This window comes from Oreochromis niloticus, linkage group LG18 (assembly GCF_001858045.2).
Source record: "Oreochromis niloticus isolate F11D_XX linkage group LG18, O_niloticus_UMD_NMBU, whole genome shotgun sequence".
Taxonomy (NCBI): Eukaryota; Metazoa; Chordata; class Actinopteri; order Cichliformes; family Cichlidae; genus Oreochromis; species Oreochromis niloticus.
The window spans coordinates 12,094,501-12,122,423 of NC_031982.2; the positions used below are offsets into that span (position 1 = coordinate 12,094,501).

The window sequence follows — 27,923 nt, forward strand, 5'->3', positions numbered from 1 at the left end:
ATTTTTTTATTTTATTCAACGGTTTCAAATTTCTTCCTGCATCAGAAAATTTGGTAATGATTACAGTCAAGTTGGCGTCAAAGTACGAAAGATATGGCACATTACATTCGGTGCTTTATCCCCATTTATCCCAGGTTTTGGACTAGTGTAGTTGGGAACTGATCCTCTTATGTCCAGCAGAGAGCTCCAGAGACAATGTGTAATTTCCACAGTAACCTCAAACACATGTATGATAACTGATACCTTGAAGAAAGTGCTGAAGTTGTGCAATGAAAGTGCTTGACTTGAAGTAAAAAGTACAGAGTGGATTATTCTGTGTTATACTGCAAGTAAAATCTTTCCCTCAAGTAGTGGGAAGAATTAAGGTGCCTAAGGGGCATTAAAGTTAGAGAAAGGGTGGGGGCAGGGCAGGACACTGAGGTGAAGATGGATTAGGCCAGTGACTCTGCAGTAAGCAGCCACTGCTTTTTCTTACATCTGAACCATCTTGTTTAGTTTGTTTCCTTCATGAAAAAAAATACATGTTTCCTGCCCAACTTACACCCTCTGCAAAACAGACTGATTTATGTTGCATGGCACGAAGTATGTAATTTAAGATTCCCAAGTACCTTTACCCTTGCATTTAGAGCATGATGTTCACCATTAGGCAGATCACTGTCTCCTTCTTGCACCCTTTGATCACAATCTGCTCTACTAGTTTGAGGGATAGAATTTACTCTGCTGCTGAAATGACAAAGACAGGACTGGCTGATAGACCCTGAGAAAAATGCAAATAAAGGACATGAAGGTTGCAATAAAGCAAATACTAATCAATCACCATAAAATTAAACATCTGGCTCATCTGAGGAGAGCATTTGGCCTATACAAACATGCTACACACTGAAGCCAACAGCCAATCACAAAAACTCTACGGTCACCAAATACCTGCTGCTTTAATATTTTATTCCTTTTAATTCTTTATCAAGCCCTTATCAAGGTGGAGCCAGGTCTTGTTGGTTCAGTATTCACAGCTGTACTTATGAAGATTAGACAAGAGATTAGACAAGAACTGTGAGGTTCAGTGGCAGGTGAGCATGTTTGGTTAGTAGTTAATAAGTAAGACTTTGCTTATAAAAAAATCTATTAGCACTGGCAGATGATATGTTTTTATAGGGAAGTTTGTTTTTTATAGACTGTAGCACTTTGTGTATCTTTTATGACTTTTATTGTGTTATATGTTCCTGTTTTATAGGCCTTTGTGAATAACAGCAGTGATGCATAAAAAAATATATTTAAAAAAATTATACCCCTAACCATATAACCATCCATCCATCCATTCACCCATATAACCATATAAATATAAATAAGAGACGGTTAGATGGGGATTCCGCCAGCAGGAGGCGGTAATGCTGTTGCTTTTTAACAGCTTTGTGTCCGACCCGTATAGAAGAAGAGCTAAGTGCAGCCAAGCGCTGTCTCTTCCAGCATCATCAGTCCCCCCTCCGTCTCCATCATCTCCCTTCACAGTTAGCGTCCAACAAACTGGGTTCTGTTGTTGTCTGTCTACGTAAATTTGACTTCTGACAGCAGGTGCGTTATTATACTCTTATAACTATGTAATTAGACACGCGTGCGGGGACATTAAATCAAAAAAGCTCGGCCGCTGGTTTGCGGGACGTTTCCGTTAGTCGGTTTATTGTAACAGCGGGCCCGCCGGCTGCCATGGAGATTAGCATGCTAGCACAGCTAGCCGCCTGTGCTGACATCGCAGCTGTTTATTAGATTAGAAACGCGTTTGACAAACGCCGGGCTACATGTAAACTCTTAACATGCTGAAAAATAAGCCAAGTATTAAGCCGAGGATTAAGAAAAAAGATTAAAAAGAGGCGCAGCAGCTAATTTTGTGTTTTATTCTGCGGTTATGACATTGGGTGGAGTAGTGATGAGCGTCTCGGCTGTGGTCACCAAAGAAATCAATGTCTTTGGATTAGGACACAGTGTGGAGATTTTGTGTGCAGGTTATTATTTAAAACGATGCTAGCTCTAACTTTTCACAGGCTTATAAATGAAAATTATATTATTTCTTGGATGAGTTTTGACTGAAGGAATGATAATACCCAATCTGTGCATTTTGTTTTTTTCTCTATTTATGAAACCTCGGCTGTTCGCGCTCGACTGTAACATTATGGAGAAAAGAGATAAAGAGAACATTGTTATCAGCAACTGGCGGGTGTTCACATGTTAGCAGTGTGATAGCCCCACGGCTACTTTAAATCTTAGTTCAAACAGCCAAACTGATGCACTCCGTTGTTAAGTTTCTAAGTCAAAGGGGAAGCTTAAATTAAGTTAGTTTTATTTGTGTAAACAATGGAAGATAGGAGTGCTTTCATTATATTTATTAACAATATAACTAGCGTGCACAATACCTGTAATTGGCATGTAATAGTATGATAGGGTGCATGTAAAAAAAAGTTTAAGAAGAAAACATGAAAAATTGTTGACAACATGATTTCTTAAGGCCAGTATAGATATTTGGTGATTTAGTATTCCAAAATTATGATACAATGGCCCAATCTTTTTTCCTTCCATAAACAGGGAACATAGACAGATTTCCCTAACATTGTTTATGTATAGTTTTTTTGTTTTGTTTTTGTTAATGTATATTTGTTAATGTGCTCGGCATTTGTGCTGTGCTCAGATCAGCTGGTTGTTGAGACTGCTAGTTGTTTTGTGGCCAACGGAGGAGCTGCAGAGTGCCCACTAGTGGACAAACTGTGCAACATCAAGACTCATAACACGGTTGAAGGGTGTTTCTACTGTCTCATCTTTACTTTTTAAATTTTAATTTATGAGCTGGTATAAATACTGATGCCAATAGACCAGGAAATAGCTAATACTTGCTCATAATATGGACTACCAATAAAACTTCATGAACAAGTTCTTTGAGTGACTGTTTAACAATTTCAGGGAAAATGGATTAAATGTCATTTACAAACACTTTAATTCAATTTTAAAACAAAATGTGTCAGAAGGTTTTGTGTATCAACATACTAGAAAAATAGCAGTAAATCTTCACATTCGAGAGTCTGGAAATTTAGAACAGTTTTAGGATTTCTTTGCTTGAAAAATTACAGGTAGAGTAATTGGCTATTAAAGTAGTTGTTCATATATTTTCCACAAGTTTAGTATCACGTTACTAGAATATTTTTTTCCTGGCTTTTGTCTTCATACTAAGGTCAGAGGTTAGTAGTAACCCCATTCAAACCCCCTTTAAACTAGTGAAGGTCTGCTGTTCACAAGTAGGTAAAACGACTGGACTCATATTTGTGGACCAGTAATTTGTTATGTGGTAACGACCTGCTCCATCCTGCAGCATGTCTGACAAGAGTGAGCTCAAGGCTGAGCTGGAAAGGAAGAAACAACGGATCGCCCAGATTCGAGAGGAGAAGAAAAGAAAAGAGGAAGAGAAGAAAAAGAAGGATGTGTGTAATAGCAACTATTACATAAATTTTGTAGAAAGGCAGTGCAGCAGTCAGACTGAGAGACTGAAGTTGTTTGTGTGTGGTGCTTTGTAGGGAGACTCTAAACGTGGAGGTGAGGCAACGGGTGGATCTTCAGCCGGCCATGAAGATTCAGACCTGGAGAGGAAGAGGAGGGAGGCTGAGGCTCTGCTGCAGAGCGTTGGCATAACCCCCGACGTACCCCACGGTAAACGCGTGCTGCCACCATGCTCCTGTTTTTTAACATTCACCTCCACTTATCTGCCATAACTTTGTGCTCATGTGCTTGATGGATTTGCAGCGTTTTCAGAGTTCTCTCTAAGCTCTCTGGTTCTGACTCGGTCTCACACTCATCGCTTTCTCCATAACACAATATGTGGATGTTTTTACATGTTTTGCGCATGACACCTAAAACCTGCCTGCCATTTATTTTCATTCTCTCTTCTCTCCCCTTTTGTCTGTCCTTTTGTGTTTTGTCCTCTTTACTGCATGCATTCACCCACTCATTCACACACTTCTTCTGTACCTCCCTCCCTTCCCTCGTTCACTCACTTACTCACTTGCTGTCTCCCTCACTCGCCCACCTGTCACTCACACTCTGACAAACACACACGCGTACACACACATTCGCAGCTCAGCCCCTGAGGGTAGTAACAGAAGATACATGTCTGTTTCACTACCTAGTCCCTGCCCCAATGTCTCCCTCCAACAAATCTGTCGGCAGCGATGCAGGAAGTCAAGATTCTGGCGATGGAAACGCAGGACCAAGGTCAGAGAGAGCAAGAGAGATGGGGATTGGTTGCTTATTCTCATTCTTTCTTATGTGATTTAGTCAGTTAAGTGTGCATTAAGTGCATGCTAAGTGTGGGTGTGTGTATTAACAAGTTTATTCTACTTTGATGAATTCTAAACTGTCTGCTCTTTGCTTTTTCACCAGCACGCTGATGTTTCTTAATTAACACGCACTTTTCTCTGTCTTTCTTGCTTTCCTTTTGCCATATCTCCCATCTTTAACATCTCTTATATGGCTCACCTTTTGTCTGTCTTCTGTGTTTTGTTTCATTCTCCTGTTTTCCTGCTCCTTCCTCTCTGTCACTTACTAACGATATCTGGTGGTTTGGCTGTATAAGGACATTGCATTGGGATCCTGACCCCTCTACTCTGCAACTCCACTCCGACTCTGAGCTGATGGGGTACTGCACCTCCTCTCTCCTTTAGCTTGTCTTCCAACTTTTATTGTGCTTTTTTTTGTGGTTTCATCTTAGATTTGTCCAAATATGTCCACGCATATATCACTATTTATGTCTGTACATGAAAAAAATTGGCATTCACTTTTGTTTCATACTGCAAACCCGTGTGTGCATCTGCTTATTTCTGCAATGTACGTGTAGACGTGGAGCCGTGAGGCTAGGCATGTCCAAAGTGACCCAGGTGGACTTTCTGCCGAAGGAAATGGTGTCCTACTCCAAAGAAACGCAGACACCCACGGAGGCAATGACACACACCGATCAAAAAGCAGGTAAAGAAACACTTTCCCAAACTTTCACCCCAGCTAAATCAAAACTGAGCGGTGGGAGAAAAAAAAGAATGTGAATCTGTGTTTTGCAGATGAGGAAGAGGATGAGGAGATAACTGCTCCTCCACCAGCAGAGGACAACCAGGAGGACAACGATGAGCAGGGTGAACAGCAGCAGGAAGGTAAGGAAAGACATTTGTAGAATGTAAGCTTTGTGTGAGCTGGCTGTTAACGCTGTTAATGGAAAAAATCCAAAGCCTGCTGGACGTAACCCTTGAAGCTCTTTTCTGAACTGAGCAGTTTCTGTCATATATCAGGTCTGCTTATAGAACAAAATGACTGAGTTTGCATTAAAAGTTATTGAGGGTGGTCTCTGCCTATGCAGCTATCCCTGGAAAAACCTGGAAATGATCATCAAGCCACATCTTTGTTGAGATATCATCATGTGTACAGGGAACGTCATCAAATATGGTGCTTATGGGGGGAAAGAGTTAAACTTTTATGGTTTTAGTGCTTTTTTTTAACTCTTTTCAGTATTTTCTAACAAATATAAAATGGCAAATAAGACGTCTGCGTTAATGATCAGCATTTACTCCTCTTCCTTTATTTCCACATAGACGCCCCCAAGGAGCTGACCGAGGAAGAGAAGCTGCAGTTGCTTCACTCGGATGATTTCTTATCATTTTTTGAGCGCGGCAGCAGAATTGTGGAGAGAGCTCTGGCTGAGCAGGTGGATGTCTGCTTCGACTATAGCGGCAGAGATCTAGAGGACAAGGAGGGGTGAGGCACATGACAGAAAAAAGTGTCAATGCTGTAAATAGAAATGAAGTGATTTCATTTCCTCGTGTCCTTTTTCAGTGACTTGCAGGCTGGGGCAAAGCTGGTTCTGAATAGACAGTTTGCAGATGAGCGCTGGACTAAAAACAGAGTGGTCACCTGTCTCGACTGGTCTCCTCAGGTAGGAAGTCTCATGTGTCCATAACAGCACCCTCAGTGGGAATTCAGGCTGATTCAGGCACACACGCAGAGGTTCACATCTAAGAAGTAACACCTAACTAAAATTCAGGAACTGTAATTATGTGTATGGCGACTGACCACTAATTAGATTAGTGATACTGAATGAATCTTACTAGGCATCATTGTTCCTTGTCTGTGCTTACTAATGACTGCTATATTTCTCTTAGTATCCAGAGCTGCTGGTGGCCTCATATAACAACAATGAGGACGCTCCACATGAGCCTGATGGTGTGGCACTGGTCTGGAACATGAAGTATAAGAAGCCCACCCCTGAATACATCTTCCACTGCCAGGTAAAAGATGCATTTCAAGTACAGAAGCTTCTCTTCTTTCCACTTGGAATAAGAAATACTTAAGACATTACTGTTGTCTCTCCACAGTCTGAAGTGATGTCAGCCGGCTTTGCAAAGTTTCACCCCAACCTTGTGGTGGGTGGGACATACTCGGGACAGATAGTATTATGGGACAACAGGAGCAATAAGCGCACCCCTGTGCAGAGGACTCCCCTGTCTGCAGCTGCACACACAGTAATGCACTGGACCACACAGTCTTTCATTGTCTACACACACTTTTCTTTTCCTGCATCTTTTTAATCTATGAACTGTGCACCACTGTGTGCAGCACCCAGTCTACTGCGTGAATGTGGTGGGAACCCAAAATGCCAACAACCTGATCAGCATTTCCACTGATGGCAAGATGTGCTCCTGGAGCCTGGACATGCTCTCCCAGCCACAGGTACACGAGATGTATGGACGCATATACAGACATGCAGACATAACGTCAATGACCTTTTTTGCTGCCACAATGAACACAGACGTAAATATGAGCTGTTTTGTCTGAGACTTTGTGCATTTTCCCTGCAGGACAGTCTGGAGCTGGTGTTCAAACAGAGCAAAGCGGTGGCTGTCACCTCCATGGCGTTTCCTCTGGGTGACGTTAACAACTTTGTGGTAGGGAGCGAAGACGGCTCCGTCTACACCGCCTGTCGCCATGGCAGGTAAGACCTTATAAAATGCCTGTATTTCTACTATAATAATGTATAAAGTCTCTGTACCCATTTAAGTGAGAGTGTTAAAGCGTTCCACGTTGGGGTTCAAAGGTCAGGTAGCAGAGCTGTCCTGTGTGTGTGTTACAGTAAGGCAGGCATCACTGAAGTGTTTGAAGGCCACCATGGTCCGGTTACTGGACTGAGCTGCCACAGTGCTGGAGGACCTGTTGATTTCTCTCACCTCTTCATCTCGTCCTCGTTTGACTGGACCGTCAAACTCTGGAGCACTAAGGTGAGACTGAATCAGTCACTTTTAGCATGAGTCAAGATTAGAACAGTTTCCAGACATAAATCTATTGTTTCTCTCTGCCACTTCCACCCACGCTTTCCCTTGTAGAGTACCCGTCCATTATACTCTTTTGAGGACAGCTGTGACTACGTCTACGATGCGATGTGGTCTCCAACACACCCTGCCCTGTTTGCTTGTGTGGACCTAGCTGGACGTCTGGACTTGTGGAACCTCAACAATGATACCGAAGTATGCCCAATTTTTTACCTGAGTTACAGAATTGACTTCGGATTTGACAGAGAATCCAAAGCGTACCTGAGCACACCCGAGCATGTATGCATCTGCTTCTCAGTAAGCTCTTGTGTGTATTTTAGGTTCCAACTGCTAGTGTGTATGTGGATGGGGCTCCGGCACTGAACCGTGTCAGATGGTCTCACACTGGAAAGGAGATTGCCACTGGGGACTCAGAGGGACAGGTTCAGGTCTACGATGTAGGCGAGGTGAGATGTCGGCTCCTTTTGTGTTTTCATGTAATGCCACAAATCCCCCCCACTCAAACCCCTCCGTTTACATGCATCTGTCTTCCTGCAGCAAATCTGTGTTCCCAAAGCAGATGAGTGGACCCGCTTCGTCAGGACGCTGGCTGAGATCAATGAAAACAGAGATGAAGCTGAGGAACTGGCCAATGCATGATGTTGCAAACCCCACTCACCCCCACACACAACCACTCATAAAATTCTCTCCAGTCCGCTACACCTATAGTACATTACACAGTACTGCCAGAGCTGCGCGCGGCTCTCTCTGGTTGCCAGCTTCTCCACATTCTACATTTGGCCTGAGGAGATGTGCAGAGCTAGAATGGATAGAAGTGGAAGCTTTAGATGTGTTTTTGAATGTCTCTTTCAGAGTTTTAGAGTACATTTGTAGGAACAATGAATGTCAGGTGTAGTAGTAGCACAGAAACCAGAGTAAGTTGTTGAAAGCTTAGAGGAATAGAGGAAAGTGATTTTCAGTGTAGATGTGGCTGCCCACTCTGAACTTCTAGCTTTGATAACATCCTCAGGGCTCCAGAAACTGCTCTTCTCCTGAGGCCTCAACAGACTCGTCTCTTTTTTTAAATATGCAAACCTTTGTACTTGCACCTTTTTATTACCGTTTAAGTGTTTTTACATGTTTTCCCAGACACGCTTGTGCACAGCTGGCAAATTTTGAAAAGACTGAAAATACGACACCCTTTTATTCTGAGAAGCACTAAAACAGCTAATGCACTCACACATAGATAGCTGGCCTGTGCAGAAGCGTGTCATTCTTACATTTTAACCACTACAATATTTAATATTTATCACGGTGGTTGTACTTATTTAAATATTTTGTGTATTATTTTAAAGACGCTGCTTTGTACTAAAAGTTTGAATTGTACAATCTTGAAATTAGCACTACGAGCTTCTTAATAAGCAAAAATATGTTACTCTACTTGGCTTGAATTTATTGACACTAGTACAGTGAAAAGGGGATGCGTTTTTCCTGTACCAAAGGTTAATGTTATTGGAAACATTTCCCCGACACATCCTCTTTAAGAGGAGCTAAATAAACTAAATGAAGTTTTAGATGAAGGCATGAAGCAAAAGTTGGAAACTAAGTTAACCACAAAATGGGAGTCCTTTATTTCGTTTTTTTGTCCATCCTGTTTTTCATTCCTTCCATGTTTGATGGATTCAACATCCTGCCTCACAAAGTTAACATTTAAAAAAAAAAAAAGAAGCTTAAAGCACACTGAAGCAACCACACCTGATGTAAAATAAGACAAGTGCTCTGCTTACACTACTTGTACTGTATTCTTCTCCATTTCTGTTCCCGATACAATGGATGGTTGCACTTTCCCATTGGAATAAAATTTGAGACATACTGGTAAAATTAAAACCATATGGATGATTTATTTCATTAAAATACAATGACTCAAATGAGATACACTTAATTTATTAATAACTAATTCTCTGCTCATGATTCTTCTTTTTAATCAAGAAAACACTTGAAAAGTTCTGTACATCAGTAAGAGTGATTCTCAGAGGCGAGGACCCAAAGCCCCACAGTGCCATAACATTACAGTTACTGAGCCGTGATGTTGACTGAATGTTATGGAGCTCTCTCGTAACATCTGGTCAGTACAGTTATACAATATGTACAGTATCAAACCTCCTGAATGAGGACAGGTTGACAGTGAAGCCCCACATACCATGCAGATCAATCTAATATTTTCTATACCCGCTGTCCAAGAAGAGAAGTCCTGCTCATACTGAGTATCAGATAGAAAACAAAATGAAAATCATATCATGAGAGACAGAGGAGTGCCCAAGGCTCCGTTTTGAGAAGAACAGAAAAGATGGAGCTGCCAGGAGCATACAGCCACTGAAGATTGAACACAGTCAGAGATTCTGGTCCCCATCGCTGTCTGCTCTGTTGTACACAGCTGCAGGCAGCTCTCCACCTCTATGGCTGGCTAGTGGCCACTGAAGCACACCTTTTACCCTGAAGAGAGTAATGGGCCAGTGGTGTTTGTTCCTAAGTCAGTGACCTCTGTTTGTGGAGTGTGTGCTTCATTTGTGTGTCTATCTGAGTGTCTGGCTCCTGGTAGTTGTGGAGAGGGATGATGAAATGATATGGAAATCGAGACCTCTACGGTGCTTGAGCTGGGTGATGTATGGAAGCCACACCGGACGACTTGAATTTGGGAAGGTGGAGTCCAAATTTATTCTCCACCCCAGCAAAGGTAGCTGCAGCCAGGCGGTAACCTCCAATGTGGTCCACATTGATGGGAGGAAGCTCTGAGATTCGAGACTTGGGTTTGGGTTCGGATCCAGACGGACGACTGCAGAGAGGAGAGGACATGACGAGTCATTTCACAACCAAAGTTGTTTAGCAACTTTGTAGGCATCTACTTCACAGTGACTAAAATGTATTTTTAATGGTTGAACCAGCCATAATACCTACTTAAATGGACTTCAAAAGGTCTGTTTTTTAATGAGACGGCCTCCCTTAGCCAACCCCAAAGGTTCCTTAGATTGACTTTAAATCTTTTCTACTAAAGATGATTTTTTTTTAAAAAGTGCCTTTTTTTTTTCCTAAGGGAATTTGTAAAAAATGTAACTGTATAAGGGAGCAAAAAAGGCAGAAGAATCACTTCAGAGATAAAAATAGGGTAAAAGAGTGCAGTAAAGAAAACTTAAACCACAAAGGACAGTGGTTGATTTAAGGCCTTTAAAGAGCAGCAAATTACAAGATTGACATGAAACATGACTCAAAATGTTTTCAAAAATTGGAACCCCCCCTTTCACAACTGTCCTTGTGATATCCTCATTTCAAATAAATGCCATCTCCTTTGATAATTTATACCTAATGTATCCAAATACTTTGTGGCACCACTCCAAGTCTCTTTTACACTGACATCTGTTACAATGCTGCTTTTCTGAAAATGTCTTTGTAATATAGCAATGTTATTGTGCTACAGTACACCGTTCTCTCTCTCTCATCACAGGAGCACTGACAACTTTCAACATATTTTTAAATACTTATATGGATACAAACAGAAGAAGACTTAGCTGGATACTCCTGTGTGTATAAAGGAGTATCCTTTATACACACAGGAGTATCCAGCTAAGTCTTCTTTTAAAAGAAAAAAGACAAACTTACTGTCCGCCAAAGTCAACGTAGAACCACCGTTGCAAGAGTTCATACGTCACCAGAGTCACACCAAACTGAGGAGAAGATCGGCACATACGAGCTGGAGAAAGGAAAAACAAAACAAAAACAAAAAACAGTTTATTTTAGTTTAAATGCAAAAACAATCAGAGACAGCACGTCTACTTGTCCAGTGACACACAGCCACACACCTCCAGCTCCCTTCCACAAAGCTCGGAAACCTTCCTCTTTCAAAATCTTCCTGAAGCAATCCATGACTCCAGAGTAGGTGGTCTGCCCTGCCCTCGCAGCAACTTGTAGACGTGTCTTAATGACATCAGCAGGTGTCACAAGGGAGGCAGCAGGAATACCTGGAAAACAGTTACAGGGAGTCGTGAAGATAATGTAAAACGTGGTCTTTGTGCTTTAAGTGGAAGTGAAAATTGTGCCTTTATTAATTCAACTAAAACTAAAAAATAAATATAAAAGAAAAACAGTATGCACATATGGTTTACTTTATAAATTGTAGCATAGATCAGATGGCATGCTAATACGAAGCACTGGCTGACTTCATGTTGTGAATTATAATCTGAGGTCACCTGCGATTGCTCCAGCAGTGAGAAGCTGCAAAGCTCCCAGCCTGCCTTGTTCATCAGCTAGTTGAGTCTTTGTGTGGGCGTACACAGGGAAATAGATGGCTGAGAAGGGGATGTCCCTTAAAAAACAAGCTTTAGCACCCTAAAAGGACACATTAAAGAGAGAAAAATGTAACATATTGAAAACCAGATGTAAAGATGGCATGTGTCCATAGATACAAGAAGCTTTAAGTGCAAGAATTTATTTCTCCACCAAGGAGGAAAGAATACCGTTTGTAATGCTACTCTCATGATTACAGATTGGTCTTACAACCTCCCGTCTGTTTTATACGTTTCAAAGAATGTTACCTTATAGAGGCCGAAGAAGCCCAGGTCACGGACCACACTCAGTGCACTGACTCGAGGTCCAGTGGTGATCTCACCTGCAACCTGCAGGCGGATCTTCACAATCTCCAAAGGGTTGGTAAAGATCACCTGAGAGGCTCCAGCCTAAATACACAAGGAAAGAAGGCAACAGATGACTTTTCCACGCATGCAATTTTAAATCTGCTCCTGCATCTCACATGTATGCAGCTCAGGGATGGGAACCAAGTTTTTTTTTTTCTCATGAAAAAGTATCAAAAGTAAAAATTACATCCTGATCGATCAATTACTTTGCCATTTCCTCGGACGGTAAGGAGTGCTGGGCCAATGTGTGTAAAGATGAACAACGCTATCAAAAACAAAAACAGAAAAAAGAACATGTTGCATTGGACATTCGGTTCACTCTGGGAGCAAATTAGCAGTGCATCCAGTGTTAGTAACGCAAGTCGGACTCTGCAGGCAACTTAATGCAGCAAATGTGAGGACTCCATGCATGTTACTGCACACACTCTTAAATGACTATCCACATTTTCTTACTGAATGCTCTTTGATTCATTCACACGCAGAAAAGATTTTAAAAAAAAAGAAAGAAAAAAAAAAAGAGAGAAAGTGGCACTCAGTACTTACACAGCCACCCGCCATAATCTCAGCGAAGAGAGGAATTGTGTCATCTTTTTCGGTAAACTTATCTCTTACAAAGTCATTCACCTGTGGGACAAAAACAAAAAAGGACAAACTCAATCAGCTTAATCTTACTTTTGTGGAGCTGCCTCAACATAATACCCTACTTTTTTTCCCCCCAGACTACTCTTTTCCATGTTGTTAGTAAAACTACTGTTGAAATGCTACAGATTGTGTACAGGCATCTTTATATGGTGGCCCTGAGAGGTCAAACCCACTGCAACTTAAGAAAACACCAACAAACAGAAAAAGACACAACAGAACTGTTTTTGGGGAGACGGTAACGTGACGGAACAGTTGCGGAAAACACTTTTCCATTTCCATTGTGTTTTGTGTGCTTTTGTCGCGTTTTTGTATTTAGTGGCGTTTACTTAAGCCAATGTATTGTTATACTACAAGAACCTTATCTCAATACTTACAGAGGAAGTCCCCCATTATCTGGTTTCTCTGTACTACAACTGCTAACAATTATCAGAGTTCCTACAACCCTGCTGTGAACCCTTTAACCTCTTGCTTTAGTTCAGGTACTCTCCAGCATTTAAGGAAACACTGAGTGATGTAACTGATTGATCTTGACATAGTGCCTCAAAAGTAACGGACGTTTTCAAAAAAGATAAAAAGGAAAAAGAGGACATGTAAATATTAGCACAGAAGGACTTTGACATTGGCTGCACAAACAGCTAAAAATAGAAAGATATCTCTAAACATTAAACACAGAAATGTACCACAAGTGAAGTCCAGGCTTTTTAACTCTGTGTGTGACACAGGAAATGGAAAAACCTTCAGTAAGATTTCCTCTTAACTACATAGAGGTTTCCAAACTACAGTGAAGCAATGTAGAGAGAACATGATGAAACCAAAATTGGATTAAAAAAAACAAAACAAAAAACCCCCCAAAAAACCCAGCAACCGAAGCAGAGTATACCCCGGACCCGTTTGGTCGTAAAAAGCCTTTAATAATGACAGGTACTCACTGTAAGTTTGATAGCCTTCTCAGGTGCCACACCTATGAGCTGAGGAAGCAGACCTGTGGGGCATTATGGGAGACTTGGTTACAGGACTCTCCTTTCATTAGCAATACTGGGCAAACAGAAACACGAAAAAAAGAGATAAAAGTATTTACACTGATTTTTTTAGCAAGATAAATTGGGTGTTGCAGATAAGAAAATAACATGAGTTGAGAAACGTATGACGTTCTGTGTAGAGACAGGAGGATAAAACAGTCAGCACGTGGGCCTACCTCTATAGAAGCCAAAGAAGCCCTCGTAGCGCAGCACCTTCTTAGCACAGTCAAAGCTGTTCTTGTACATCAACTCGCCAACAAAGGATCCGGTGGACCTCTGATTCTGCATACGAGTCTTTACCAAATCAATGGGGTACACAGCTGTTGCCCCCGTGGCTATTAAAAACAAAAAACACACCCAAAGTCAGACTGATTAGAATCCACTAAATGAGATAACAGGCTTTTGGTATGTGTCTGTTTGAAAGCACTGTTAAGATCACCTCCAGCAATGGAGCCCAGGGTGAACCTGTAGGCGGACTCTGCGATTTGGAGCCACACAGACCTTGAACCATCTCCGTGGGCCTGATGAAAAACACATAATATCATCTAAATTGTTTTTCATACTGTATTAAATGAAACATTGCACTGAGGTTTGAAAATATTTACACACAGTAAAATCTTGTTCTGGTTTTAGGTCAGTTATTAATAACAGGATGTGTAGCCAGCCCGTTAAAAGCATCCTACCTGTTTCTGGCTTTCAGCCAGGTGATAGGGCAGGCACCCCTCCTCTAGTGGAGCTATCCTGTCAATGTCAGCAAGGTTCAGGCGCCTGAAAAACATGGTCATTTCCCCATTATCAGCATTGTATGTAAATATCATTCAAATGCATACTGAATGTAAGAATTTGGGCATGAGTGTGTCTTTACCCAGAGGGAGAGTGCAGGCCTGATAACTGATAAAGGATGTCAATTTCCATAGGAGTGATCTGACCAAACTTGTTGGCTGCATGAACAAACTCCTCTGCAGATCAGAGAGGTCAGGAAGAAACACTTCAGTTAAACATCAGCATTTATGACTGTCATCCATGAAACATGTTATTTGAAACAAAGCCACAACGTCACAGTAATGTAACGATATGTGCACCTTTGGTCACGAGTGTGTCCTTCCGCGTGCCAGCCAGTGTGCTGTAAATCTTGCGAATTAGCTCCATGTTGTTCAGGAGAGAATTGAAGGCATTGAAGTAAGAGAAGCTGACCATGTGAGAGGTACTTCCTCCGGCAGCCTGGCAGAAAGAAAAAAGGCATTGCACATCAGGTACGGCTTTATCAGCAAGTTTTTTCTTTTAAAAATAATCTCTTCATGAGGTCACAGGATCAACTTTAAAATAATTGACATATTGTATAACTTTTGGAACTCCTGACGCTTTTAGGCCAAAAAGGTTATGCTTCAAAGTGGGTTATAATACCAGTCAGCTCTCCCTGAAGAGCCGAAACACTCACCGAGACAAGGTTCTCCTCCACAAAAGGGGTGAGCATGTGGTGTCTGATAGTGGACATAATGTCACTGAAGTCCAGGGCAGAGATGACACCATTCTTGTCTTTGTCCTTTTGGGCAAATGCCTGGCGTGCATGCTCCAACTGCAGCTCCTAAAAAAAGACATCGCAAGACAGTGTGTAAATAATGTAAATATAGTCAAAGTCACACAGTATGTCAAGAAAGGGAAACAAGGAAATGAAAGCATAAAAGGCACCCAACTTACCTGCAGGAATTGGGTGAACTCGAGGTAGTTGAGGTGTTTTTTGCGGTCGTGTCCAAAGTGCAGACGGATGAACTCACAGTTCCAGTTGAAAGGAATATGGTGGTGCACTGTGGTCTGGCTGAAGATGTCCTGGACATTTTCTGCAGCCGATACACATTAGAAAAAAAAAAAATCTTAGCAGGACTTTCTTAAACTTTATAAACAATGAGGTTAAAACATTTCATTTCTACAACAGAGTTTTGTGTGTGTGACATTGGAAAGGAAGGAGACACAGTGCATGAGAACAATTACATAAACTCATCCATGTGTAATGCTTAAGCCTAAGGAATAATCTGATTAACAACGTCATGTTGGGAAATTACTTCTCCACTGCAGGAAACCACAAAAATTTCTTTGCTGACAAATGGGAATGAATTCAGTGCAGCACAATAAAATCCATGCTGAAACATTTTGAAACTGCATAAAGCTCAATCTTTACGCGTATGAAGTGAAATAAGGCATAAATTCACACATACCGAAGGAAATGTCTCCAGTTCCAGACTTGTCAAACAGCTGAAAAGCTACTATGAAGAGAGCGTCCGGTGCACACAACACAGATTCAAATGCAAGAAACTCCTGGAATGAAATCAGCCTGCAAAGGTGTGTGAGTTTTAGAGAGAGAGGGGAAAAAAGAAGGTTAAACCTTTAAAGGCACCATTAAGAGATTAAAAACTCTGGAATGAAGCAAAGGTGAGCTCACACAATAATGGTTCAAGGAACAATAAATTTTCTCAGTTTTATCACCCCTATAAAAAAAACAAAACAAAACATGGTCACTATGTTTCTGTAAGAACTAGAAGGCAAGCCGATGACCGACAGAAACACCATCTGTCATTTCTGATTTTTTTTAACAAAGTCACTGTGTATTTTATCTTATCTAAAGTAGCTGTAATAGCAATCAGACATGTCTCAATAAATCGTCAATTAGTGCTGATAAACTGAGAGCTTGTGTATGCACAGGGTTTTTGTCGGTACATACCCGTCCTTTGTGGTGTCAGCCACAGCAGCAATGACCTGAACAGTTTTGGGGTTGTGGTGAATCTGTGTATGTAGTCCTAGATACTTCTGGACAAAGTCTCCTGGGGTCATGAACCTCTCTCCATCCTTGCCCTCTACACTGGCATACTGAGAGGAGAAAGAACATACCATCATCTTGGATACCTTACAAGACATGCTAAACAAATACAGGTATTGCCCTTTTGATTCATAAGTTCACCCAATCCACCAGTATAACTTGACATTACAGCTTTTTAACCTAACCAAAGACCTGTGTGCCCACAGTGCTTGGAGACAAAAGTGGAGCATGACAATGACTACTTTCACGTGGATAGCGCCACATGTTTTCATTTGGTTTTTTGTTTTGTTTTGGTTTTTTTAAATTATATACACGCCCTTCATACAACCTCAAAGGAATTGATGTCTCCTCCCGGGAGCTCACAGGGACACTAGCAGTGGAGAACAACAGTGTGAAACTACACACACTTTGTTACAGATGCAGATTATTAATAAAAGCTATCAAGTTAACCACCCTGCATCACTTGTTGGCGTCTTACCAAACTGTAATGACTATTTATGCTGCACCTGAACAACCAAGGTCACGAATCATGCAGCTACAACATGACATGTCAGAGACACATTTGTACAAGCATGAGCAGGCACACGTGGACTAATGTTTTTTGGCAGGAGCTAACTTATTTGACCTTCTGTATTGTCAGTGTGCTAAAAACTGCTGACCGGCAGGACAACCACGCAGCGGGTCACACACTCTCCACGCAGAAGACATTGGAGAAAGCTGAAGGTTAGCAAAGTCTGCTGTTACCACAGTCTCTCATTACATCACACAGTTATACACGGACATGCAACTAAGTTCAGCCTGATCGCTTAACTGAGGTAACCAGGCTCGGTGAGCAACCACCGAGTATGACAGCGTGACACATATTGATAATACGAGCAGACAGCTGAGGAAAAAAACATATTACACTTCTGCAACGCTGTACCAACCACTCACATCCGCTGTTAGTGACTAAACAAGAATAAACCACAACTGACGTTGTGCTTTAACTTCAGTGAGGAAAAATAAAGCACTGTTTGGCTAACTAATGAATGTGCCATTCAGATACACCCCGGCTATGCTGTAATTTAAACCCCATGACACAAGTTTACAAGCTCATTCACCAAATAAAAACAGTTCAGACTACACCCCCCCTTATGCAAATATGCATAAGATGACATACAGATTTTGTTAGCGCTTACCTGCTGGAAGATTGCTTTAAGCTCACTTGGGTCCCCGCGTTTGGTAGATTGCACCTAAAACAGCACACACCGAAATAACGATGACATTTTCGAAAGTGCTTTTAAAACACCAACAAAGCAGAAGCAAGTTTTGCAGGCGGAGAGCTGGACATAGCATGAAGCAAAGCGAGCAGAAAAAAAGAAGCTTTAGGGGGTGATGTCTCCTTGAAAGAGTCCACTGCCGTGAAGGAGAACCGACCCACTGCGGCAAATACATAGAACCAAAGCACTGCGACGTGGCGTACATTTAAGTTGAGCCATGTAGGAAAGCCCACCAGCCAACAAGCCAAGCCCTTCTACAAAAATCTAAACTACCGTTATCCGGTAGCCAGCTAGCAAGCACACACTACTCATGTGAAAAGGACACAAACCGTTTCAATGTTACGCTTTAAATCGGGCAACGAGCAACATGATGAGAGCAAACTAAGAGTCGACTGCTGTGAAAAGATGGGAGTTCAGCTAGCGGTAGTGATTTTGTTTAATCACTGCAGTAATAGTAGTCCGATAGCTGTATAGCATTGCATCGCTAACTCCGGGCTTCGTAGATGTCTCGTCAAGGCCAGCCGCTGTGCGGCAGCTAGCAGGGATGCTACAGCGTCGGTATACACCGAGCCCGAGACAGCCTACCCGGAAGGGAGCAGAAAGGCTAGCTTCGATAGCTCCTACACAAGAAAACGAACAGAAAACATGCAAACACGGCAAAGTAGAGGTTTGAAAAACGCTAGGAGAGCGATCCACAAGTCACCTTGACCGCCATGCTGGTTTGACGTCAGTACAGTGAGCGAGCAAGACGCAGCGCTCGCGCTCAGACGTGTAGCTACAAGTGTCGGAAAATGAAACGAAACAGCGCGCGCTTTGAAAAAAACAAGGTGCGGCCAGTAAATTGGTTTAGCTATCAATCTGTGCCAGCTCTGAGACTCCTGTTACTGCGGTTAGTAAAAGTACTGCACTACTGTGACTATCCCACTGCTAATACTACAAATACCACAGCAGCTAGTAATACTGTCACTTTAGTTGTTGATGACACCCCCGAGCTACACATTGTTGGAACAGATCAATAAAGAATGTTCATTATAAAAAAATAAATAAACAACAACAAAGACCTCTGGGTTTGAATTCTGCTCTAAAAATATCTATGAATTCAGCCCGACTTTATTTCGATGTCCTGTATATGACGTAGCAATTATTTATTTTCATGCTTAAAAAACAAAACAAAAAATACACTTTATTTTACTTTTTGTTTGTTTGAAAATAGATAAGAGTTTATCTCCCTGACCTTGGTGAGGTGTCCTTATGAGAGATATGAGCAGTGTTTGTTTTCACTGATAAGGCAGCTACCTGCTACAGTATCTCCACTAGCAGTCCTATTATGGCATGTTATCTGTATGTGCTACGATAATTGTAGAAATGTCATCTGCTCTATACTGTAGAGGTGTTCACTAGAGTACAGTACGTTTAGCCCTATTGTTAAATAGCACAGCTACATTACAGAGTCAGTCACTGAGTCTGTGGTTTGTATTATCAAAGTCTACCTATTATCAACTTAAATCTTCATCTGATAAAGAGGCGGCTTTTTCAGCAGAAGCCTCAAAAGCAGAAGATGTTAACAGTCATTAATGGATGCAGCAAGAAAGAGCTGGCACATCCATAACAGGCCAAACAAGTAGGCATGCTGTAGGACAGGGAAGGTAAGTTCAGACATCACAATACCAAAAACCACAAGTAGTTTATTTCTTTCTTAACTTTTCATAGTGATTCAGGTGACAATTTTGTTTAGAGAGGGCTTTAAATCACAGGAAACATCAAAACTGCCATAGTCTGTCTGAAATGCAAATCCACGCTCACACAGGGAGAGGAAAGAGAAAATAAGAACTAGGAAAGATTGAGTTAAAGATTGAGGTAAACTACTAAGCTCACTCTACAACTGACATGACTAACCTTAACTGGAAAAAACACAAAACTAGGAATAAATACAGAAATGTCTTTTTCTTCCTTTGGCTGTTCCCTTTAGCGGCCACCACAGCAGATCACCTGTCTACATCTTACTGTTTTCCTAATATGCTTCTCTTTAACATAAACCCTGAATCTTCTCTGTGGTCTTCCTCTTTTCATCCAGTCTGGTAGCTCCATATTGAAGATTCTTTATCTCACTATCCTCTTGTAAACCTTCCCTTTCACTTTTGCTGGTATCCTTTTGTCACAAATCACCTCTGACACCACCTGCTCCACCCTGTCTTTACTCTTTTCTTCAGTGTACCTTCTGTTGCTTTGGATTGTTGACCCCAGAAGTTTATTCTTAACAACCTCTATTCCTTGCAGCTTCACTGTTATACCTGTCTCCCTCTCATTCGCACACAAGGTATGCTCCTCCAGAGCATACCTCCACCTGTCAAATCACAGTGTCGTCTGCAAACATCAACGGCTGCAGAGACTCTTTCCTGACCTCATCTGTTTGCCTGTTCATCACCATCGCAAACAAGAAGGTGTTCAGAGCAGATCCCTGAATTAATACCAATCCCTGCTTGAACCTATCTGTCACCCCTACCGCACACCTCACCTGTGTCTTTTTGTCATACATGTTCTGCACCACCCTCACATGCTTCTCTGCCACTCCTGCCTTCCTCATACAATACCATAGTTCCTCTCTTGGCACGCTATCATATTCCTTCTTCATTTCCATATGGTTTCTTTACAATGTGGAGAGGCTCTGTCTACACCTTCTTTTCTTTTATGCTAAGTGCACTGTGTGCATTTTCGAGTCTCAAAGTGAACTAAACAGAAAGTCCTGAGACTTTTAACCTTACCTTCAATAAAATAAAAACCAATGGAATCACACAAGTTGTTTTACAATCACAGGATTACATAGACAAACACAGGGTTCACTCTTTGAACCACATCAGCTTAAATGAGCATATGAACAGGTTTGACCACTTTTACACGTGATATTCTCATTTCCTTGTTTACTACAAACACTACTTACCAGTAAAACCACTTACTAGTAAACTCTGCTGAAAACCTTTACCAGTAAAACCACATTACATGTGCGACAGTGAGGTGTGGAGATGCTTCCAGACATGTTTGTGTGTTAATATTTTACACAGCCGTTTTTATCATTTCACTCTTTTCTTCTAACTTATACATGTCTTATCCACCCATCCATCCATCCATCCATCCATCCAAAAAAGAAGTACTGTCCTACCTGCAGGACATGAGGTCATAGACTCAGTCTTTATTTTCCATATTCACCTACATTTTATTTTGAAGGACAAAAATATTTAATCACAGCAGCACCATCAGGTATAGATTTCCATCAGCAATTTGTGCAAGCTCCAACATCGCGCTTGTCAGGTTGATCTGTATAGGAATCAGCTCTACAGATAATCAGAGCGCCCTCTAGTGACATTATAGAGGAGGTGCCAGATTCACAGGCTACTGTAATTTACTAACAACAAAGGAGTGAAAAGATTTTACTATTAAGATTAAACAACTGCATATTTATGGATTTCCATTTGTTTTTTTAATAGTATTTTTTGTTATTAAAAATTAGATTTCACATTAAGTTTTCTGGTTTCAGTTTTTGGTTTTAGTAGTGTCCATTGTTAATTGTACTTTTAAAAAATGATCTCTAAAGTTATAATTTAAAGACCTTAGCAGGTCTTAAAATGAAGTAAAAACAACCATCAAGAATTACACAAAGAGGACAAGAACAAAGACTTTGAGACAAACTGAATAACAAAAGGTGACACTTTATTTTGTCTGATGCAGATCTGAAGAATACAAAAATCCACTGGGAAAGGAAAACTGAATCCAGACAGGAAACTCACTGGAAGGAAAACAGACGCTGTGAAACTAAACAAAAATAAATATCAAAGAGTCCAGGAGACAGAGAGAACAGTTCTGGAGGTTGACCTTCTAGTGACATTACAGGGGAGGTGCCAGCAGGCTACTAGTAATTAGTAGCTAAGAGATTTTACTATTAATATGAAAAGAGTGCATATTTTCCATTTGTTGTTTTCTAATATCAGCTTTTAGTTATTGCATGTTTTCACAATAATTTTTCTGGTTTCAGTTTTTGTTTTTATTAGTCTCCATATTAATTGTAGTTTTATTTTTTATTAAGGTGATAGTATAAAGACCTTAACAGGTCTTAAAATTAAGTAAAAAACATCCAAGAATTGCACAAAGAGGACTCAAACGGAGACTCTGAGACAAACTGAATAACAAAAGGTAACACTTTATTTTGTCTGATGCAAATCTAAAGAATAAAACACACAGTACAGAAAAGGCCTGACAGAAGTAGAAATCGAAAGATTTCAAAGACTCTGGAAAGAAAACTAGAGAGAGATGTTTCTAGAGAACCCAGAAAAACTGCCAGGCTACTACTGAATGACTTAATTAAGTCGGGAATTGCAGTCTCAAAGATTTCAATCACTAGAACCCTGCACAGCAATGAACTGAGAGGTTTCAGACCAAGAAAAGCTCTGCAGAAGAGACACTTTCAAACCAGACTGAAGTATACATTACCGACAAGCTGGAGAAAGATACTGGAAACGCGTCCCTTGGTCAGATGAAACTAAACTTGAGCTCTTTGGCCACAGAGATGCTGCTTATGTTTGAAGAAAAAAGGGAGAGGGGTACAAGCCAAAGAACACCATCCCCATACTGAAGCACCGTGGTGAGAGTATTATCCTGTGAAGATGCTTCATTTCATATGGAAGTGGAAGTCCTGTCAGGGTCGAAGGAATCATGAAGAAACAAGGATATGTGAAGATTTTGAAAGAAAACCTCAAGCAGTCAACATTAAACCCGGGTCTGGGTTGTCGTATTGTCTTTCAACACAACAATGAACCAAAACATATGTAGCTCCTGGTGAGGAGACCAAAGCTAACGTTGTTGACTGGCCTGCACAAAGCCCCGACTTCAGTTCCACTGTAAATCATGTTAAAAACTATATCAAACAGAATTGGATATTAGCATCAGTGGAGCTAATAATTTTGACTCTGGTAACTTTTGTTTTTAGTGAAATAATTTTGTTTCTGCGTGCAGTAAAATCATGTGAGTATCCAGAATATATTAGAAAAAATCTATTAACAGCCCCTTGCTCTGTTTAACAGCGCTTGGGAAATACTTTTCAATAAAAATGTTTGCTTACGACAGCCGAGCACCACGTGACTCTTTAACCACGTGACCTCTGCAAGGAAAGCATGGCGGCGCGCTGTTCAGCAGGACTTGCAATATCGCCAGGTACAGCGCTGAAGCCTTTCTCACTCATTTTCCAAAATACACACACACTATTCATTCATTCAGCATCGGCGAGTTCAGCATATGAAGACCGCTTTAAACAAGTTCACGAGTTTCATTTGTTCCACTTCACTTAAATAATGAAGACTTAAATCTGAGTGCCTGGGAATAAATTCTAAGAGGCTGCTAAATTTCCAGACCGCCAGAGAGACACAAAAAACCAGTGACACCTTTACGACCATCTAGAACCAAATTAGATGTACCGTTTAACCTGCACGTCTTTGGACTGTGAGCGCAAAGCCCACGCAACGTGCAGCATCTCAAACATGGCTTTATCCATACATTGTTTAAGGTGACTTTATTGAAACACCTGTCAGTAGAATTAAGCCCAGTGTAAAATAAGCATATAAGACGCTTAATATAACTGCGAACTGAAAATACAAACAACAATGAACGTATCCCTATTTAGGCTAAAACGGCTCAGTTGGTATACATGAGATAGTACAGGTGTACCTATTAAAGTGGCCACTCATTATTTGTGGCCTCCAAATCTTTTCTACACAGAAGGCTGGAAAAGCTTTGTTTTTTTGACAAGACATTAACCAGGACCACAGTGCTTGAACACTGTATATGCATAATGTTCACATAGATAACCAAAGAGATACTACTAGTTACAGAGAATTTCAGCTCACATGCAAACATCCAAAGTGATGCTGACCTCCTCCTTCATAAAATTCATAATGGATGCTTTTGTTTTGTTTGGGATGTTTTTGGGGTTGTCTGAGTGGTGCATGCCAGGGAAAGTTTGAGAACCACTCTAAAAATCAGTGGGTTTTTTTTGCATGCCTGATACAGCATGCAGTGTAAAAGAAATATTAGTCTCCTCTTCAGCAATTATTAGAAACAAAGAAAATGTGCTGAAAGTCTAAACTTCTTAGCACTTAATGAACCCTTTTTCAATTAAGAGGGCTCTCTTCATCATTGCCTTATTCTTCTTTTCTCTAGGACTGGCCAGTTTTCTGCGCAGAGCTTGTCTGGGCAGCTGTAGTCCCCCCCCAGGCTCGCTGTGTCAGCAGCATCGACGTTTCTTCTGGAGGAAGTGGAAAAGTTCTCACAATGTAGTTCGTCCAGCTACTGTCAGGCCCGCCTATGCAGTACCCAAGGTACAAGTACCCTGCCTAAAATGACCCCTTTATTAGCTGAATCAACAAAGATGTAGCTGGAACAAAACACCAGATGTTGTAATCATCTGAACTTCTTGTGATTCTGCTCGACATGCTGAGAGCAGTGTTTTTAATATCAGCAGTTGCAATAGAATGTAGAAGCTGAAATGTTTAACATATGCATATAGGTAGGTTAAGGGTCATCAGTGGAGATGAGGGATCTTGGGACTAGTTTAGTTAGGTTAATTTAAGTTTTATTTTCATGGTCAATTATGTCAACTCTTACTAACTTATGAGAGCTTTTTATATTATTCTACTGGAGTTTTTCAGTTAGGATTAAACACATGTTGGATAAAATGTACCAGAGGTGCAGTAAAAATGAATTAAGAGAATTAGAGGTACTCAGAATGAGAAACACTCTTAACATCTGTCATTTGAGGAGTTTCATCATTGCTTTTGGTTTGGACTCCAATCTCTAAGAAATAACTTCTTTTTAAAAAACCTTTATATTGAACTTACAAAACAGACTCATCCTTAACATCCTGTCCTGCCTCTGCTCCCTTCCTGTAGCATATTGTGCAGCCTGACTATGTGCAGACTGGACTTGTCCCAGAATGGCCAGACTACATAGAAATCAAAGACAAAGAGCAGATCGAAGGCCTGACTAGGGCATGTCAGCTGGCCAGACATGTGCTGCTCCTAGCTGGGCGCAGTCTGAAAGTAAGCATATTACTGCATGCCCTGTTTTTGTTCTCATGCCATCGAAAACAACACAAAGATAACAGCTTGTGCCTTTCAGGTTGGTATGACAACAGAAGAAATAGACTTTATCGTGCACAAAGAGACAATCAAGCACAATGCCTACCCGTCCCCTCTCAGATACGGGGGTTTCCCCAAATCAGTCTGTACATCTGTGAACAACGTGGTCTGTCATGGCATACCTGACAGGTAAATGAGTGTTTCATTTCCTTTAGAATACTTTCCTTCCTTTTACTCTCTAACATTTAGTAAAAAACAACATTTAAATGAATGGTGGTAATATAATTCTTTCAGTATTACACTTTTGAATAAGATTTCATTGTTGACATGTCCTGCAGTCGGCCACTTGAAGATGGAGATATCATCAACATTGATGTAACTGTAAGTTCACGCCTTTCATAATCACCCAGAGAAACTCATATACCATACTGCATGTGATCAGTCAGGCCGGCAGTAATCTAATCAGTTATCACTGCCTCTTCCTGATAGGTGTATTTGGATGGTTACCATGGTGACACCTCAGAAACCTTCTTGATTGGTCAGGTTGACGAGGTTGGGAGGCGACTGGTGGAAACCGCCAGGCGTTGCAGAGATGAAGCCATCGATGCCTGCAAACCAGGTGCACAGCTTTGTGTTATTGGAAATACTATCAGGTACACACATACTCATCAACTGCATATCACATACAGTACTATTTTTCTTTCTTTCTTCTAATATTTTTCTGTACTGTTTGCAGTGAAATAGCCCATGCCAGTGGCTTCCAAGTGTGTCCGTATTTTATTGGGCATGGAATAGGCTCCCATTTTCATTGCCATCCTGAGATTTGGCACCACGGTGAGTTTGAGTCTGTAGTCAAATGTTAAATATCTCTGTGAGGTCATAAGATAGTGGGCTTCATTCAAAAACACGCTTTTGGTTTTATCCAAATTCACTTTTTATTTGATGTTTGCCTGTGCTGTTTCCCTAATTTGATTCACTAAATTAACTTAAAACGTCTTCTCTTCTCAGCCTGATGCTTTTTCTTTGCCGTCACTATTCTTCTCCTTTATTTTAGCTAACGACAATCACATGACCATGGATGAAGGGATGGCTTTCACGATAGGTAAGTTACACCTTACAGTCTCTGTGTGCACATTAAGATGATGCTGTTTATGAGTGTAGGGTTACTAATATCTGTTCATGTGTAGAGCCTATACTGATGGAGGGGTCTGCAGAGTTCAGAATCTTGAAGGACAAGTGGACTGCAGTTTCTGTAGATGATAAAAGGTACACAGTGCACAAATGAAGGCCTTTTTTTTAATGACTTGCTATTTCCTGACTTTCAGGTTTCGGTTATTCTGATTTCTGTGCAGATTTATTTATTTAGCACTTTAATTAGAGAAATTTAGATGCTGGTATTGCTATTTTTAACCTCTGGAGAGCCAGACCTTTTACAAACTTTATACTAAACTAAAATAATTGTCTGCTAGTTCCATAAGCTGCACCCAAAAACATCAAAGCTATTCCCCTAAATGTTGATCTCTTCTTTTAAGATCTTACATGTTTGTTTTGTCCTGCAGGTCGGCTCAGTTTGAGCACACAGTGGTTATCACAGCGGACGGTGTGGATATTCTCACCAAACTGCCAGAAGAGACCAGTGCATCAACCTGATGAGCCCTAGAGTGCCTCAGCTGAAAATCTACACTACCTTTTGGGATGACAAGTGGAAGAAATAACAGAACATATTTTAATCTACACAGTTTCTATCTGTAAAGTGAAAAAAAGGGCTCTAGTAAATATAAAGAACTATCGATATTTAAGTTGGCGTTGGAGTAGATCTTATTAAAGCTCGGTTTTGTGTATGAGTGAGGATTTTTAAGGTATTTAATTTAAACCTCGTTGGTTTGCTGGATCACATCATTGATCTATTTTTCTTTTTAACATGGTTAAATTTGAGCATGATGCAGTCCTCATTACAACAATACCCGTATCTATTCTCTCGAAGACTTTCCACAGATTTAATGATGTCAAAAACCCCACATTTCAGCTTCTTTGTATATTTTCTGTAAAAGATCTCTCATTGTCCTTGAAATGCAGTTTCAAAGCCTTTTATTGTGATTAGGTGTCAAAATTCCTTTTAATTCTGTATTAGAGTCATTTACGATAATTTAGCGAGACTTTTGAAACACATGCATGAGATACATCAGATAAGGTTTAGTGTGCTTGTTGATGACTGACGTTCTGTGGAGGATGGCCAGCAGATGGCAGCACACACCATCAGACATTGTATTATCAGCAGGTTTCTCATGTGCCAGACTGATTACTTAAAATAAATAATAACAATAATAATAATGATAATTTGCTTCTGGCCCCAGGTTCACAATTGTAACTTGTTAAACATAAAAGAATCAGTCTTAATTCAGATTAATCTATTTACAGGGCCAGAAGTTTACTTCACTTGACACACACAAATATTTTTGTTATATGGTCATAAACTCTTAACATCTTTGTTCACTAAATATAACAGATTCACTCACTGCACACTTCACCAACTTATGCGGTGAGTGGGAGAATTTGCACAAACAAGAGGTTAAAAAATTGTGCTTGAGGCTTTAAATTCCAGGCATAGCAAAATCCTTTTGTTTCACATTTCAGATTCCTCATCACTGTCTGTATCTTCTGTCTCCTTAGGTCGATTTAGCAGAGAAGAATAAAGCAGCATTACAGAGCTGTCTTCTCACATGTTTGAGTGTTTGTACATTATGCGTTGTTGAAAATGTAAAACCTCATAATGCTGCTGTAATTGAGGTGGTGTGTTGAACTGATGATGCTTCAGGGAGGAAAAAAAGGGAAGAGCTACTGGATTTAAACCTGCCAGAGGGTGTTTTCACTTCCTGCCAGCGTATGATGTGTATCTGTGTGCCCATACCGGTGCCACCTGTGGGCGAGGCAGGAAGGATTAATCAAATAAAGGTGTAGTCTGCACATGTCCAACCAGGAAATGATTCATGTCATTTTAATTGATGCATGACACATGATAACAAAACTATATCATAATCATTTTTATGATACATTTTTTTAAAA

At 40.8% G+C, this 27,923-nt stretch overlaps 3 protein-coding genes across 7 annotated transcripts; 2 read left to right on the plus strand and 1 right to left on the minus strand.

Moving 5' to 3' along the window:
• Positions 1–1,412: 1,412 nt before the first annotated feature.
• On the plus strand, positions 1,413–9,779 carry LOC100690967 (cytoplasmic dynein 1 intermediate chain 2). 4 transcript variants are annotated; one of them, XM_005476107.4, is made up of 17 exons: positions 1,413–1,569; positions 3,353–3,461; positions 3,555–3,687; positions 4,113–4,248; positions 4,610–4,672; positions 4,871–4,998; positions 5,088–5,177; positions 5,613–5,775; positions 5,854–5,953; positions 6,180–6,305; positions 6,393–6,539; positions 6,634–6,747; positions 6,876–7,009; positions 7,148–7,292; positions 7,398–7,538; positions 7,664–7,789; positions 7,881–9,779. In XM_005476107.4, exons 2-17 carry the CDS (start codon positions 3,354–3,356, stop codon positions 7,980–7,982), a joined length of 1,956 nt encoding a protein of 651 aa, XP_005476164.1. In that variant the 5' UTR covers positions 1,413–1,569; position 3,353; the 3' UTR covers positions 7,983–9,779. The 4 variants fall into 4 exon arrangements, with proteins under 4 accessions (XP_005476164.1, XP_005476165.1, XP_003438042.1 ...); XM_003437994.5 differs by having other exon boundaries at positions 1,414–1,569; positions 4,164–4,248; XM_005476108.4 differs by lacking the exon at positions 4,610–4,672.
• Positions 9,204–18,607, minus strand: LOC100700247 (calcium-binding mitochondrial carrier protein Aralar1). 2 transcript variants are annotated; one of them, XM_003438203.5, is made up of 18 exons: positions 18,443–18,607; positions 17,659–17,712; positions 16,385–16,530; positions 15,882–15,997; positions 15,367–15,506; positions 15,107–15,253; positions 14,751–14,889; positions 14,534–14,627; positions 14,352–14,436; positions 14,108–14,189; positions 13,845–14,003; positions 13,579–13,631; positions 12,551–12,631; positions 11,909–12,049; positions 11,564–11,702; positions 11,177–11,335; positions 10,977–11,067; positions 9,204–10,155 (listed from the first exon to the last, which is right to left on the minus strand). In XM_003438203.5, the coding sequence occupies exons 1-18, from the start codon at positions 18,452–18,454 to the stop codon at positions 9,963–9,965; spliced, it is 2,031 nt and encodes a 676-aa protein (XP_003438251.1). In that variant the 5' UTR covers positions 18,455–18,607; the 3' UTR covers positions 9,204–9,962. The 2 variants fall into 2 exon arrangements, with proteins under 2 accessions (XP_003438251.1, XP_013124668.1); XM_013269214.3 differs by lacking the exon at positions 18,443–18,607 and adding an exon at positions 18,069–18,436.
• A 4,126-nt stretch (positions 18,608–22,733) lies between these two features.
• Positions 22,734–27,836, plus strand: metap1d (methionyl aminopeptidase type 1D (mitochondrial)). The gene is made up of 11 exons (XM_019348456.2): positions 22,734–22,752; positions 22,855–22,941; positions 23,944–24,101; positions 24,672–24,821; positions 24,901–25,049; positions 25,199–25,241; positions 25,350–25,513; positions 25,597–25,694; positions 25,915–25,962; positions 26,048–26,126; positions 26,420–27,836. The coding sequence occupies exons 2-11, from the start codon at positions 22,902–22,904 to the stop codon at positions 26,508–26,510; spliced, it is 1,020 nt and encodes a 339-aa protein (XP_019204001.1). The 5' UTR covers positions 22,734–22,752; positions 22,855–22,901; the 3' UTR covers positions 26,511–27,836.
• The last annotated feature ends 87 nt before the right edge of the window (positions 27,837–27,923 follow it).